Source organism: Lepisosteus platostomus, chromosome 3 (assembly GCF_059453375.1).
Source record: "Lepisosteus platostomus isolate fLepPlt1 chromosome 3, fLepPlt1.hap1, whole genome shotgun sequence".
In the NCBI taxonomy this organism is placed as follows: domain Eukaryota; kingdom Metazoa; phylum Chordata; class Actinopteri; order Semionotiformes; family Lepisosteidae; genus Lepisosteus; species Lepisosteus platostomus.
In genome coordinates, this window is record NC_142613.1 from 79,503,068 (window position 1) to 79,519,814 (window position 16,747).

At 41.6% G+C, this 16,747-nt stretch overlaps 1 protein-coding gene across 2 annotated transcripts in view; it reads left to right on the forward strand.

Annotated features, from left to right (window-relative positions):
* The window catches only part of man1a1 (mannosidase, alpha, class 1A, member 1), a 196,373-nt gene that overhangs the window by 56,143 nt on the left and 123,483 nt on the right, over nt 1–16,747 (forward strand). For both annotated transcript variants that reach the window (XM_088627015.1, XM_088627017.1), the window contains one exon: nt 7,361–7,457. In XM_088627015.1, coding sequence (XP_088483141.1) covers nt 7,361–7,457 — 97 coding nt within the window. The remainder of the gene's footprint in view (nt 1–7,360; nt 7,458–16,747) is intronic.

Consider the following 16,747-nt stretch of genomic DNA (forward strand, 5'->3'; position numbering starts at 1 on the left):
CATCAACACCAACAACAGCCAAAAAGGATCCGGCTGGCGGCCATCAACATCGGAACAATGACGGGCCGAAGCCGAGAACTGGCTAATTCCCTGAAGGAGCGAAAAGTTGACATCGCCTGCGTTCAAGAGACCAAATGGGTCGGCGCAAAATCAAGAGAAATCGGAGAAGGCTATAAGCTGATCTACCACGGTAAGAAGACGAGACAAAATGGTGTCAGTGTGGTCGTAAACCAATGGATCCGCGACAGCGTCACCGAAGTAGCCCAAATCACCGACCGCCTCATGTCCACCAAAATCTGCATGGGAACCAGCACACTGCGTTGTCATGCTATGCACCGCAGGCTGGCTGCCCAGATGAGGAGAGAGAGAAATTTTGGCACGACCTCGAAACGCGCGTCCAAGCCATCGATGACAGTGAAATTCTTTTCATTGGCGGAGACCTCAATGGGCATGTTGGCCGAGCAAAGGATAATTTCGATCGTAACCACGGTGGACAAGGACACGGCAACCGTAATGAAGGTGGCATCCGGGTCCTAGAGCACGCGGAAGCCTGGGATCTGGCCATCACCAACACCTTCTTCAAAAACCGGGAATTACACCTCATCACCTACTACAGCGGCGGTCGAACATCTCAGATTGACTACTGGATGGTGAGACGACGAGACTTCAAAATGGAAACTGACACCAAAGTAATCCTGTACAACAACATCGCCCCACAACATCGGCTATTGGTGTTGGATGCCAAAGTCCGCCTAGTCCACACCCCGGCACGACCAACCACCAAGATTGAACGCATCAAATGGTGGAAATTACCAGAACATCGAGCTGTCGTGATGGCGACAGTAGGACCATTGGTGCCCAATCCAAGATCAACAGTCGGCAAAGATTGGACCGACCTGGCTGAACGCGTCAAGACATGCGCCGCAACCACCCTGGGAACCACAAAACCAAACCGGCGCTTTATCGACAAACAGACCTTGTGGTGAAACGACGATGTGCAGCAGGCAACCAAGGCAAAAAAGGACACCTACAAGACCTGGCGGCAGACAAAATGCGGTGATCAAACCGATGGCACAATCGCAGCTGGTGGAGTCCAACTGAACAAAGTGACACAGTTCAAGTACCTAGGCTCATTGTCAACTCCGACTGCACTACCTTCCAAGACGCCAAGACGCGAGTCAGCGTCGCTTGGATGAAATGGCGGCAGGTCACTGGAGTACTATGTGACAAGAAGATCCCTTTACGCCTAAAATCCAAAGTCTACTGCTAAGTGGTCAGACCAGTGGCCCTATACAGAACTGAATGCTGGCCAACGACAAAGAAACATGAACAGGCACTCCACACGATGGAAATGAAGATGCTGCGATGGACCCTCGGCTTGACAAGACTAGACCATGTCATGAATGAGGGAGTGTGAAAAACACTCAGAGTTGCCCCAATCACTGAGAAAATGAGGGAATCGCGCCTGCGATGGTATGGACACGTGCTCCGCAGCAAGGACACATCAATGGCAAAGACCGCCCTGGAATTGAAGGTGGAAGGCCGCCGGCCCCGTGGACGACCATTTACGCGCTGGCTGGATCGGCTGAAAGACGACATGCACCTCGCAAAAGTCACCTGCCGAGACGCCGCAGACCGTACGAAGTGGAAAATTCGGTGCAAACAAGCAGACCACACATAAGAGGGAAAATGCAAAGAAGAAGAAGAATCTAGGTTGGAAAAAGTATGTGAACTTCTAGGCTAATGACTTCTCCAAAAGCTAGTCAGGAGTCAGGTGTTGCAAATCAATGAGATGAGATTGGAGGTGTGGGTTGGAGGTGCCCTGCCCTATAAAAAAAAGGTACACAAAGGTTACTGACAGAGTCTTCTCTTCTCAAGAAAGAGCTGTTCATGTGAACCATGCCCTGATCAAAATAAATATCAGAGGACCTTAGAAGAAGAATTGTAGAGATGCAAGCTGGAAAAGGCTACAAAAGGATTTCTATAGGCCTGGGTGTTCATCAATGCACAGTAAGACAAGTTGTCTACAAATGGAGGAAATTCAGTACTGTTGCTACTCTCCCTTGGAGTGAGCGTCCTGCAAAGATCAGGGTAAGAGCGTAGAGTGCAATGCTGAAGGAGGTGAAAAAGAACCCTAGGCTAACGGCAAAGGACCTGCAGAAATCTCCTGAACTTGCCAAAGTCTCTGTTCATGTGTCCACTATAAGAACAACACTGAACCATAATGGTGTTAATGGAAGGACACCACAGAGGAAACCACTACTCTCCAAAAAAAACATTGCTGCACATCTCAAGTTTGCAAAAGACCACCTGGATGTTCCACAATGCTTCTGGGACAATTTTCTGTGGATGGAAGTGACAAAAGTTGAGGTCTTTGGCAGAAACGCGCAACGCTATGTTTGGAGGAATAAAAGCACTGCACACCAACACCAAAACCTTATCCCAACTGTGAAGCATGGTGGAGGGAGCATCATGGTTTGGGGCCTGGACAGCTTGCTATCGTAGAGGGAACAATGAATTCATAATTGTATCGAGAAATTTTACAGGAGAATGTCAAGGCAGTGGTCCGTCACCTGAAGCTTAATAGAAGTTGGGTGATGCTACAAGACAATGACCCCAAACACAGGAGTAAATCAACAACAGAATGGCTTAAACAGATGAAAATTTGTGTTCTGGAATGGCCAGGTCAGAGTCCAGACCTCAACCCAATTGAGATGATGTGACGTGACCTGAAGAGAGCTGTTCACCCAAGGAACCCCAGAAATATCAATGAACTGACACAGTTTTGGAAGGAGGAATGGTCTAGATAGATAGATAGATAGATACTTTATTGATCCCGTGAGGGAAATTGCAGTGCAACAGCAGCTTAACACACACAACACAGCCACAGTGTAACGAATTATATACTAATAGTACAATACATACAATACAATACAAGAGTTACTCACAGTCCGGACACACAAGAGGAAACTAGAACAGAACAGTACACAGAAAATCGTATCACACGTATGAATATAAATATAGATGTAACCATAGATATAAATATAAATATAAATGTATTGCACAGGTCCCTGGCATATATTGCACAAAAGTGGTTGTAAACGGGAAAAAGAAAAAGAAAAAGAAAGAGAACAGATGTAGCAGTATATGTGTATATGCGTTTAGTCCAGAAACAGGTCACTGTCGCTGTTGCCTCTGCCAAGACGCAAGGTGGATGCGTTGTACAGTCTTATGGCAGACGGCAAGAATGACCTCCTGTAGCGCTCCCTGTCGCACCGTGGGTGAATCAGTCTATTGCTAAACGTGCTCTTCATTCCTGCAAGCCTGTCATAGAGGGGATGGGAGAAGTTGTCCATGATGGCCTCCAGTTTGGACATCATTCTCCTCTCAGCCACTACCTCCAAGGGGTCCAGGTCAGACCCAATGACAGAGCTCGCTCTCCTGATGAGCTTGTTCAGCCTTTTGGAATCTACTGCTCTAATCCCAGAGCCCCAGCACACCACTGCGTAGAAAATGGCACTCGCTACCACCGACTGATAAAACATGTGTAGCATCTTACTACACACATTGAAGGACCTGAGCCTCCTCAAGAAGTAAAGTCGGCTCTGTCCGTTCTTATAGATGGCCTCGATGTTCTTAGACCATTCCAGTCTATCGTCGATGTGCACTCCCAGGTACTTGTACGAGTCCACCATCTCCACGCCACTCCCATGGATGTAGACAGGAGTAGGTTTGACCTTTTTCCTCCTGAAATCTACCACCAGTTCCTTTGTCTTTGTAACATTTTGTAACAACACTTTGTAAAATTCCTCCTTACCGTTGTGCAAGTCTCATCAGAAGCTACAGGAAACGTTTGGTGGAGGTTATTGCAGCTAAAGGAGGTTCTGCTAGTTACTAAATACAAGGGTTCAAATACTTTTTCCAGCCTGGACTGTTTAAATTATGCGTTTAATATTGACAAGAAGAAGTACAATTGGTTGTGTGTTATTAGTTTAAGCAGATTGTGTTTGTCTATTATTGTGACTTAGTTGAAGATCAGACCACGTTTTTATGAGTAATTAATGCAGAAGTCCAGGAAATTCCAAAGGGTTCACAAACGTTTTCTTGCAACTGTATAATTGTGTTGTCTTTTGTTAATGAAATGACTTAACTATATTTTAAAAAGAACAGAGATTGTTGTAGTGTATAATAATCAGGACTATGATATTGTAAATACTATTAATAATGCTAAAATACATACTCAGATGCCAGTGAGCAAGTAGAGCTAAACTGGAATCTAGAAGACGCAGCGACTGCTAATTGCATTTTGAAAGGAGGTATGTCTGTAAAATCAGTTCCAAAAATGTAAATTACTACAAATGAAGATGCGATAGAAAGATTGTGCCTGTAATTTTTGGTATGTATAGTCGTTTGAAATACATAGAAATCAAATACACCCCATCATAGCAAAGGAGCTTGACACCCCTGCCTTACTGCTTTCTGAAACGGTCAGGTAGCTTTTAACAGATGCTGTGGGTTCCTGCTTTCCTGAGGACAAAGGCCTGTCTGAGGAGTTTTCCATTAGAACAGCCTGCTGCTTTGTGTTGCACGCGGATCTTGGACTTGTTGTGTGAGAATCAATACAGCAAGGAGCTCAATATCTCATCATTCAGCGTTGTTTGAAATTCATCTGATGTGGTAAAAAAATAGTGGTTGGCATACCTTAGCCACAAGAATAGGTCTTGTCACTGTTTATGTGACTTCGTCCAGTTCCTGCTTTTTGAGGGGTAACATAGCAGGGCCTGGGCAGACTCCATCCCAGCACTTGAGTAAGAATTCTTCCTGGCAGTCAATAAGCTAATCTAATTTCAGACAAGAGAGGCAGCAGCTCCTCTGAGTCGTCCGTACTGAGACACAAATTACTCTACCTAGTGCAATCTGCAGGGACGTTGCTTTGAGGTCAGTGTTACAAGTGAGTTTTGGTGCTTAGCAGTGGGCTAACTATATCGGAGATCTTGATCTTCTACCAGAGGGATGTTTCAGTAATTATCCTGCTCCTCATCAGCCCGGTGTCGATGAGCGTTTTCCCAGAGGAGTAATCAGACCTGCTGGACACAGCAGCTTGCTCTGTTTGCAAATCCTGCTCAGAACATTGAAGACCTGCCGGACAACAGGGGTTGTGTGTATTTGTAGGTCATTAATAATCTCTGTATGGCACAGTTACTGACCTTAAAATGAACTTAATACTAACATTCTTCCAATTATTGGTACTTAAGATACCAGAGAGATATTGCTGGATTAATTGTCCAGTTAAGCTGTTGTTTACTATAGCAGTTTAAACATTAATGAAGCCTTTCTGAAATGCAACATCATATATTCTAGGATGAATCGACTGGTTCAACTATAAGACAACTTAAATGGACTGTAGACCATAACTAGCATATATATTACCAAGAAAATGTATACATCTATAAATTATTTACATGTACCCTATTGAGGATGGAGGTGCAAAAGAACAGGTTTAATGGAAAGATAACATATCAGATTAAAGGGTCTCATTTTGAAGTAGGCTTGTTTCCAGTTTGTATGGATATGACCAATTCTTCCTTTCTGCTGTTATTTTATTTCTCTCTCGGATCTCTCTCAGGTGCTTTATGGCAAACCTCTTATTTGTGACAAATCTCAAAACCTATTAAAATGTCTTCTCTATTTTGAAAAGAAAAAAGTGCATTTTTCGCTTTTCACTCCATAATACTTTGTGCTTTTAAACAGGATTGAAAGTGGATAGTGTTGGCTTAATGCTTAAAATCAAGATTTTAAGTGTAATCTCACACAAATAGGAAAGTGAGTCTTCTCTGTACACTAGCACTGTTTTCACAACACTGGACAATGGCCTAGTGTTTTTGTTTCTGTTGTACGTCGGGAAAGAAACTGCTCAACATTGGTGACTATTTTAGAAATATAAACAATTTCTGGTTACTGCTGCTACAGTGGGGTTGCTTTTGGATTTTAAAAGTTTATCATAAATTCTTTGGAAATGACAGTGACAGCTGTTTCAGGATGTTGGGTCTGTTCACCCTGTTTGCATGCAGGTGATGTTGGAAATCACTATCAATAGGATTAAAATGCCTGACACACCTGTAAGCAAATGTACTGTACATGTTCCATAATAAATTAGTCTAGTCATAGGTTGGACACTACATATAGCAAAGATCGAGTAACATTGTGCAGTAAATAAAATATCACTGTAATTCACGTAATCATCAGTCTGTACTTTTCTACACACCTCTCACCAGTAGGGAGTTTACTTTTTCATCTGCGTTAATGCAACACAAAACATTGCTGACGCACAATTAGGTCACAAAAGTCTAGCTGCTCTTCCTTAAAAGACAATATTCTCCACGGATGTTTAGGCAGCTCTTGTGTTTATGCTTCTTGCGTTTTTCTTAGACCCCTCGGTGTTGATGCAGAGGCAGTCGTGGTGGTATTTCTGTACACTAAAGCAATTTAACCACGGTTCCTTTTTAAGATTAGTAATAATAATTATTTGCACTTCTATAGTGTTTTTCATCCCAAAGGATCCCAGATCACTTTCTGTACAGGAGGAGGCTTATTTCATGCACCGCTGAAGTGCATGAAGTACCGAGAAATTGCTTTGCCAGTTGGATTAAGGGAAATTTAAGGAAGCTGGATTGTATGAGCTCAGAGTGGAATTTAGCCTGAACACAGTAATTAACACCCCTTCTTTTTCAAAATGTGCCGTGGGGTCTTTAATGACCACATAGTAAGATCCTTGTTTTGACGTCACATTTTAAGGCTTACAGCTGGACAGTGTTTCTTTTCGTCTCCTTTCAGAATGGAATAAACCTTATCTTATTCATTAGTAAACCATAAATATTTACATTAAACAACCTTGCTACATAACGTTACTTGATTTTATCTAAAAAATGTTACATGTTTATGTTTAGATACATTTTAGTGTAATTCTAATTTATTATTTATTATATTTATCTGGGTAAATGCATAGTACAATATATATTTAATGTTAAAATATATACTAAATTAAAACAATGTATTATGAACGCAGTCAGTAGTTAGATATATTTTGTGGCATCATATTTAAAAATTCTTAGTAGGTGATGAGTTTGATATCATACAAACTTGGGAAAATACTGCACTGCAATTGTTAAAATAAACAATACAAGCAGGAGGGTAAGCAGAAAAAGTTTGGTCAAGTGATTCTAAGTGTTTTTAGCTACAGTATATAGAACCACTTTTATATTTTCTGTTTCGCTCATGAAGAAATAACACTTAAACTTATTTGAAAGAGGCGGTGTGATTCAATCTGTGTTTGAAGCTGTCCTTTCCCTCCTGTTCACAGATGATGAAGTTTGCCTGGGACAGTTACAGACGTTATGCCTGGGGATCAAATGAGTTAAAGCCGAGCTCAAAACAAGGACATTCCAGTAATTTGTTTGGTAAGTTACTTTTTCTTTTGTTCTTCCAACTGCTTGAGAATGTGAGCAGCCACTCCAAGAAAGTAATTCACAAAGAACACTGTTAAGTACTGAGTCACCTGGGGCGACAGAATGGCTAATCAGTAAACAAAACGTTTGCATCCTCTAATATCCAGATCTTGCAATCTGTTAAAAAGATAACATTGTACTGATTAGAAGATCTAAGCAGACACAGATTTTTTTTTCTGGGGACAGTCTGTGTAAGTTTCGTATTAATTTGTTCTTACTCATTACAGTTTCTGAAAATCAAAATGTGGTTCACAGTAAAATGAAAACTGCTTCGGCAAAAGCCTGCAATCCCAGCCAGAATTGTTCCCATTTGCCAGATTCCTTATCACTGTGCCTGGTGGGGCTGGATCTGTGACCCTAGAGTAATGCAACAGAAGTCTGGTGTGTGCAAAATCACACAAGAATGGTCCTCTAAAAATGTTGCTTCCCTTTTCATCCGGAGTGACAGCAGGTGGAATGCAGTCACTGCAGATTGTGAACCTCACCTGTCCTGGAGCTGCAGGTTAGAGCATGTGGCCCCCATGGACTCGGACACCTTTAATTACTTTTGTTTTCTTTTGGTCGCCATATTAGGGTGTAATACATATTTCACTTAATATATTTTAACTTTTATTTCCCCCCCAGACACAAAAGTATAGGCCACAGTGATTTATACAGCATTCGGGTGTTTTTTTTTTACACGGAATGTTGTTGTGGCCTATCCATTCATTTTCCAAGCTAATGATCTACTTACTCATTTCGTGCTCTGCTAGGCCTTGGCTGGCCCTGCGAAGCGCGTAGTTGACTTTAAAGGATCACGCTGAGAGCCAGGGATTTTCGCATTGCTCCGACATAGCTCTGCCGCTGCGCAGCACGCGAGCAAATTGTTTTGTTTTCTTCTTTCGGTGCTGTCTCTTTTTATGTGTTCAAGATTCATGTATTCTTCTTTCATTGTAAATGACAGAGCTAAATTCAATTCAGAGTTGTAGATTGAGGGATTTTAATACCGTATTTCAGAAAAAGCAAAGGTTTATTGCGAGGGGTGTCATGAGTGAATCACCTCTTGACAATGATTGACATTTAATGAAACCCGTCACAGTTTTTAGTAGCTGACTTCCGTAAAGATTTCTGAGCATTTCAGGTATATTTCCTCAAATACAAATGGGTGTTTTTCAGAGTCCACTACCTTTTTGTAAAAATATAAACTTTGAACATTTTTAGATGGAATGCAAACCTAAAATATCATTAAATGGGAATTTCCTTGCACAGCACATATTAAACCCATAAATTATTCCAAACTGCAGTTTAGAATTTATATAATTTGTGATCATGTTCAAGTAGGGAGCTGCGTCAGCATGTGTAGGCTGCAAAGGAACAAGTATAGGTTTAGTCCACGCTGAAAAGAGAAGAAAAGAAACAGCATTTAGGGTGTCAACGCGAAGAAGGCTCCACAGCCAAAATGTTGTGTTTCTTTTCTTCTCTTTTCAGCCTGGAATAAACCTTTACTTGTTCCTTTGCATGATAATTGTATGTTGTTAAACGTCTCCATAAAACCACAGTGTCAGTTTCACAGATTGGTCCACTTGGTTTATCTTCATAAAGCATCTGCTGTGGCGCGTGAGGCATTGGAAGAGTTGTGAATTTATCAGGATATTTTGGATCATATTATGGATGTCTATTACTTCAATGACTTCATATAATCTGGATTGCAGTTGATTTCCCCTTTAATAAATAGTACGACGCTTTTTTCAAAAAACAGATATGAAAGATTTCCATAAGTGATGGAAGTGCAATTCTTCAAAATCCTTTTTTTGTCTATGATCCTTCGATGTTGGCTGTTCCTAACGTTGTGAAGCAGAATTCACTAAACATTGAATTGCTCACCCACTAGTAGGGAACATGAAGCAAGCTGTTTGACTGCTCAGTATGAGAGGAACAGCAAGATCAGACATTGGGCTTCTGTGCTTGGCTGAGGAACCACAAGTACCAAGATACCAAAATACCAAATGTGTCATTGTGATGAGTGCATCTAAGTCAGAATCCCCTCAAAAAGGTGCTCCTTTTTCAGTCAAGATACCAGTCAATACTTCAGGGTTCAATAACAAACTATTTACTGTAATACAGTGCATGAGGAATAATAGGTCCTTAAAATATGCATTTGAAACTTTTGTTCAAATGAAAACTTGAGTGAATCATGGTGCTTTATTTCTGCATTGTGGATTAGTTACACAGTTTCACCTTAAGCCTTTATATTTTGTGTCCTTGTAAAATGTGTAAGTCTTACCTGATGTACCAACCACCTGATGTTCCTCTGCTATACTCTGAGCCCTGTGAATGCTTCAGTGGAGAGAAAGGATGAGATTAGAGTCCAGCCTGAGCTCTGGAGGGCCTTTTTCATTGCAGCTCAGCTCTTAGCAAGCCCGCTGAACTAGTTATTGGCTTAAATGGAGCAGTTTCATAAGTTGTCCCAGCTCTTATGGTGCTGCTGGTTTAAAGATACTTATAAAACAAGTTAATCAGCTCTCCTGTACTGGAGGTGAGCAGCAGCCCTTGTTTAATTTCTTTTTTTATAAGTTTACTACCATCTCTCTTTACTTGTGTTTCAGTTTTCATGACATCTAGGAACATATACAGTGGAATGTTTTTTTTATCGAGTAGCACAGGCCAGTAGGAAGCAACACAATGACGATTTTCATAACCAGTTTCTCCTTTGGTGAGAATACATACGGCAGCTGTTGCGTTTTTATAAATAATATTTTTTAAAATCTGTTCAGCATATACTTTTTGGAGAAGCTATATCACAACATCTTGAGGATTATTGCACATTAACGTTTTAGTGTAAATTTACATTTCCTGAACACCAATGAATAACATATAATTAATAGAAAAAAGATTAAGCTTTTTATTAACCATGATAAAATAAATTGGAGTTCTAAAATGTACAGCATATGTTTCTGAATTTAATTAGATATTGAATAATGGTTTATTATATAATAACTTCATTGAGGCTTTTTGTAGCCTATGTATGATACCCAGAAAAGCTATGTTTATGTAATTTTGTTTTCTTAATAGCTAGGACTGCTGCCGTTTCCTTTTTCCTGTAAAGGAAATCCAAATGAACTAGTGATTTCTGTCAAAATATGTGTCACATGCTTACTTTTAAAAGTAGGAAACTCCTTTCACTAGCAGTCATGGGCCTTTAGGCTTAGACTTTAAACAACGGCAGTTCACTTAGTGCCCTGAAGAAACGAAAAGTCACCACCTTCCAGGGCAGCAGGATAGCCGTGCAATAGAATAAGTGTCATGGCATAGTGACTATCATGCCACCTGATTACAACCACAGACACCCTTTGTTTAGCCATCCCTGCCCCCTGCAGCTAGCTGATCCTAAAGTTGAAGTGCAAGATCACTATAACCAGCAGGTAAGGCAGAAATGTCATTCTGCTTCATGGCACTTTTGTTCAAATGAAAAAAGCCATGTTCCCTGACAGGTGTGAAATAGTGTTCACAACCTCTTCAGTTTTACCCTGTTCACAGCTGTTTTCAGAATTGCACTAAATTTTATCCAGCCATTATCAGATAGCTGCCTGTTCCTGGTAAAGGTCGCTGCGACCTGGAGACCATCTTGGACACAGCTGGGACGGTTTGCCAGTCCATTAAAAAAACTGCACAGCACGCACACACACACACACACACACACACACACACACACACACACAGGGACAATCTGTCTGTCTTTGGGAGTCTGAAGGAAAACCGTGCGCTGACGCAGGAAAGACATACAGCTCCTCGCAGGAGGTTATGTGTCTGGAATCAGACCCACGATCCCGGACCTGCGAAGCAGCTGCACTAACTGCTGTGCTGCTGTGTAGAGCTTCAGTGGTGTGGAAAAGTAGTTGCTCGTTTCCAGGCCTGTAGTTCCTAGCTGTGTATATTCCTCCACCTACTGTGGGAAATGTTGTGGTAGCAATTACACCTTGTTATTGCTCATCCAGTCCCTTAGAAATATCTCACACTGTAATTTATACGTAGTATTGCATTACAGCGAGTTGGTCGTTTGGAGGCTGGGGGTTGAGCTGCGTGTGAAAAGCGCGTTGGTTGAGTCTCGTGTTGAAAGAGGTTTTCAGACGTGCCAGGCATGGCTGCTCTCTGTTAGTTTGTCAATATATATCGATCCAGCAGTTTACTGCCAAGTTGTTAACTGTAGTAAATCTTAAATGTTCACAGGTGTTTAGTTTTCATCAGGCGCCGGCTTTTTTATTTATTGTAGTTATATACCAGCTCCGCGTGCAATCGGCAGATGTGCGTTTTCACGGCTCGGGCTCCCAGCGGCGAGGAGAATAAGGGACCAGGCCGATTTCTGTGTCCCGGGTCTCAAGCGTGACAGTCGTGCACAGGAGGTTCAGAGCAGACTTGTGCTTGCAGGACCCTGGTCTGCTGGGGGTCCTGCTGGGGTCCTGCCAGGAGTCCTGCTAATTGTTTGAAATGTGTAGTTTGTGATAAAGCTTGTGTGGCTTTCTTTCATTATCTGTTATTAATAATTCAATATCATTTATAATTTCTTCAGAGAAGATCATTGAGACTGTTATGCTTTCTTATGAAACTGCTGTTTTCATTGGGCATTAATAAATCAGCCAGAATAGTGCACAGCAGTTTGGCAGAAATATCTTTTTTGTACGTGCCATAATTCCAGAATGAATTTCCATTGACCGTTTTTCAAAAGTAATCAGCAAGATTCTTTCAATCTACAGAACTGCAATAAAAGGAATGTACATTAAGTTATAAATCTGTCACTTAACCATATACTCCTGCTAATTATACATTCCTTATTTATCAAAATGTCACAGCTTGGATATTTCTGGTTCATAATTAGTGAAGCTTATTTAAAATGGTGGAAAAGAGCAACCTTCTTTATATTGGGATTGAGAAGTAGCTGAAGGAGCTTGATTATGAAGGGCAAAATCAAATGTATGAAGCACTAAAGAAAATATTATCCCTTAATTCTGTCAATTGTAATTTTATAGTCTTATTTCTCCACTCAACTTCCCTTAATTAAAATGAATTTAAATTAGATACTTCGCTTAGAGATACTTCATTGGCCATTGGCTTTACACGCTGATTTTATTTCAGATTATCTGGGAAAAGTTTTAAAAAGACAGAAGCAGCTGAAAAGCAGTTTTGGTAAGCACCTCTCCGAGCCTGGGAACGTTTCTTGCCAATAGAAGTTACTGCCCTCTCCATCCTTTGCCCTGTCATGTACCTCTGAGCTGGAAGCCAGGCTTGGGATTTATAGACCCAAAGTTGATTAACTTGCTTAATTTTGTAGTGGAAGCTAAAGTAATATATACCGACAACAGCATTTATTCCTGTCACTATATTTCATCATGCTGAGCTCAGCTCGCGGGGAGGTTCGGCAGAACAAAGCAGCATTTGCATGACGCTGCTGCTGATTGCAGGCGGCTCTTCTGCACACTGGTGCCAAACGCACTGGCTCTCTGGAGGTCACGCAGACACAGGGAGAGCTTCAGGGGCGTTAGGAAGGCGCTAGGCCGTGGAGAGAGATGTTAATTTCGTGTTGTAGGAGACGCGTACGCAGCCTTCACCACTGGTGTAATCAATTATCCAAATATCACCTAGTGTGGCTTTTTACACGCGCTAGAGGCCAGATGGCCTCCTGCAGGGGCAGGTCTGCTGTAACTGCAGCCCCTTTTCAAGCTGGCCTGTCACAACGTGTCTCCTAGAACCTATAAAGTACAAAGAAGCATAGAAAACCCACAGCTGTGAGGTCTGTAAGTCTCTCCGAGTGATGCACTTTTTGAATCCCACGTTTTGTTCTTCATGCGTTTTTAGTGCCACATGTTGGCATCGTAAGGTCCTTTTGAGCTTTATGTACCCAGTTTATTGTCACTGTATGAAACAAAACGGATCACATTAATCACAAATTGGGGGCTATGTATTATTAATTCAAGTCAAGGTGAAAGCTGAACTAAATACATATAAGTCATGGTTCAGACGACTGAGTGCTGACCTGGACATTGGAGTGGAAGTCACCGATGGTCTTCTCACCATCGCCATAGCCTCTGAGCTGCTACTGTATTTATCTTTGGCCTCCTTGTTTCTCCCTCTCTCTCACTCAACTCTTCTTTTTATTCTTTTCCACCAGATTCTGTCTCCCCTGTCTGTTCTCCCAGTTCCTTTCATTTTCCACCTTTGCCCCTCAGTGGTGGAATGGGCTGCCCACAGAAATCAAACCTGTGCAGACCCTGCTCAAGACTTGTCTGTCGACGCTGTTACATCCCTCAGTAACGCTCTGCACTGCACTGATGTTTTTCATTCAGAGTAGCACAGTGGCGGTTCTTCAGTCCACCAAGTCCATAGTTTTATGTTACTGTATATTTAAAAAAAAATTCATTTAGAACATTAAAACATATTTCAAATGTAAGTGCTTGAAAGTTTGTTTCTCAGCTTGAGTTGTTAGTTTGTGGTTTTGTGTTAGTGCTATGTTGTGTGGAGATATAAGAACTTGAGCATTAAATAAGTGTCATGTCTTTGAATCTCTGTCATAGCGGATTTGAAAACTGGACTTTTTAGAAAATGCCATCATTTTCACTTTACAGCCTTTTCCCAGGCCTGTCTCCTCTTCCCAACCCCTTCCCTGTCTTTAACGTGCCTGGTTGTCTTGCTGCTGGTGCTGATGATGTACAATGTTCTCCTCTCTTTATTGCTTGTGGATGTAAAAATGTTGAGAGACACGGCCCACTAGGAGAAATCATCTCATGAAATGACTGCCTGCGTGTCAGCAGCAGGGTGCTTGTCTTTCATCAACCGCGATTAGAAAAACGTAAAAAGGCATATTTATACAGCAAAACATATACAACTGTGTACTCCTCAGAATCAAAGTTTTCTGCTTAAATATTTTATTTTTATTACAAATTGAAGCAGGAGGAGAAGATTTGTCTTTGTTTTTAGGAAACTGTTTTAGGAGACTTTGATGCACCTACTGTGTTGATCCTACTCTACTGTAAGCATTTAGAGGAGAACCACATGTCCAAACTGTTTATTACTGCTGTCTCAGTACATGCTGTGCTCTTTTGCAGCCTGACAAACCCCGAGTACCCCTAAAGTCCCTTTCATCTTCCCTGTGCAGCAGCGCTCTAATAAGTGATGTAACTGAATTACTTCTGGTTCTTTTTCTTTGGATTTTGCAAGACAAATAGCCCCTACTTTTCTGCAGTCAGTCCAAATTCTATTGTCATGATTTGAATAACAATATGTAATAAGAGCACTTAAATACTCAATTAGAACAGCTGTTTTGTTACTTCTCCAGGTATAATAATATCTTATGGATTAGGGTCCTCTGCTTGAAGAATGTTTATTGAACCTTGATGTGTTCGTAATTTATTATTGTAAAATGTGGCCTCTATAAAGAAATTTTTTTTTTTTCCAAATTACTCTTAATACATAAATCCTGGTCCCTAATGCGAAGGGAAATGCATATCAAGGTTTTATTTTATCTTGAATGAGAACCTGAAACTTGCCCAGATAAAAGTAGACAATGTTGCAGATAAAGTAAACATTATACTCTGTTGCTGTTATTTAAAAAAAAATATTGCACAAAGTTTTGAAGGAACAAGACAGCCAGCGATTTAGAAGTTTAAATTAAACGAAATAATGTGGAAAATTGCAGTTCATTATTTTGATTGAGACATCCGTCTGGGGAAAGATCTCCCGGTGTTTCATGAGAGCCTGAGTTTGCTGTGTGACCTTGCAGTGTAAGTGGCCAGAGCCAGTGCTCGCGCAGGAGGAGAGAATGTATCCCCGTCTGTGGGGGAGAGGTGCCTTTAGAGGGGGGGCTTCTTTATTCTGTAAGGGTTATGCCAAGTGACCGTTAGATGTGGGAAGAGTGTTTTTGTTAACATTGCCACAACGACCGAGTTCTGAGTAGTTCCCTTATCTCATCCACTTGAACTGCCTTCATTGAATTGGTGTACGCTCCAGGTCGTGCTCGGGCCCGTCAGTGTTACAGGCAGCAGCTGACAAGATAGGCGTGCGTTATCGCGCATCGCAGGATCACTGCTGTCACTGCTGCTGGGCGCCGCTGGCCTGATCTATCGGCAGCTCGCTGTGGCGCTTGAGCTGCTGAGCCCTGAGATGTCTTTGTCTCAGAGTGAGCTGCAAGTCCGAGGTCTCGCCTCTGAGAACGTGACTCCGGAGAATATCGCAGGCGGCGTTCTGCTGTACGTGAACAGGCTGCGTCTGTTTGGGAATTGTCTTGCCTTCTTAATGAGAACCTTTCAGTCAAGGTGTCTTACAGTGTTTTGGAGCTGATTCTTTTGTAGGTGCCAGACTCTGTATCAACCACGCTCACAGCGCCCGGCCTGTACACGGGCCACTCGGGGGGGTCCCTTTCAGATACGTTTTTGTTTTAACTACAGTTGAATTTCTTGCTGTAGTAGAGAATAAGCACTCTCCTGCTGTGTAGAATTGGGTTTGTACGGTTTTAGCCCAGGTCTCTTCTATTTTCTGTGGCTATCTCAGCGGAAGGGATAGAAGCAGTGTCGACGGTGAAAATATTGATTGCTTCAACTTATTATAGGGATTAGTGAGATTAACAAGCAATTGTTCCTACTGTTGAAGTTTATTATAATGGGTGCAGCAATCTTTTACTCCACAATGTTACGTGCAGCTAATGTACAGTTGCCTTGAGGATTTAAAATGCATCCAAGCTGAAATTGCCAGGTGTTGCGATCAATATTTAATTATTTTTTTCTCTTTTTCTCAGAGAGGGCTTTCCCACCAGGGGCATCGTTTTCATGTTTGTTTTGACGGCGTCTTAGAGACTCTTGTAATGAACCAGTGGGGGACAACACATGCAGTACGTGGCAGACAGCTTGACTAATGAATCTGTTGGGATATTTGGGCCGTATAGTGCCAACAGTTGAAATCGGAGGTCCTTTCTCTGTTTTAAATGTAATTCGTATGCACTTGTTGGAAATAGGGGAGATATTCTCAGTCCACAAACAGAACCTTATTTTCTTCACCCCACCTTGTATTATAACTTTTAGTGTAATGGTCATTGTTTTGTGGATGCTGTACATTGGTGGTGGAGGGGAGTCCCCATTACCTGTAAAGCGCTTTGAGTGTCCAGAAAGGCGCTCTGTATAAGTGTAAGCAGTTATTATTATTCATATTATTGTTTTGAATAGACCAGTTTACACTTTTTTTTAATCAACACTTCTTTGAGAAGCTGTTGGCTTAAAATC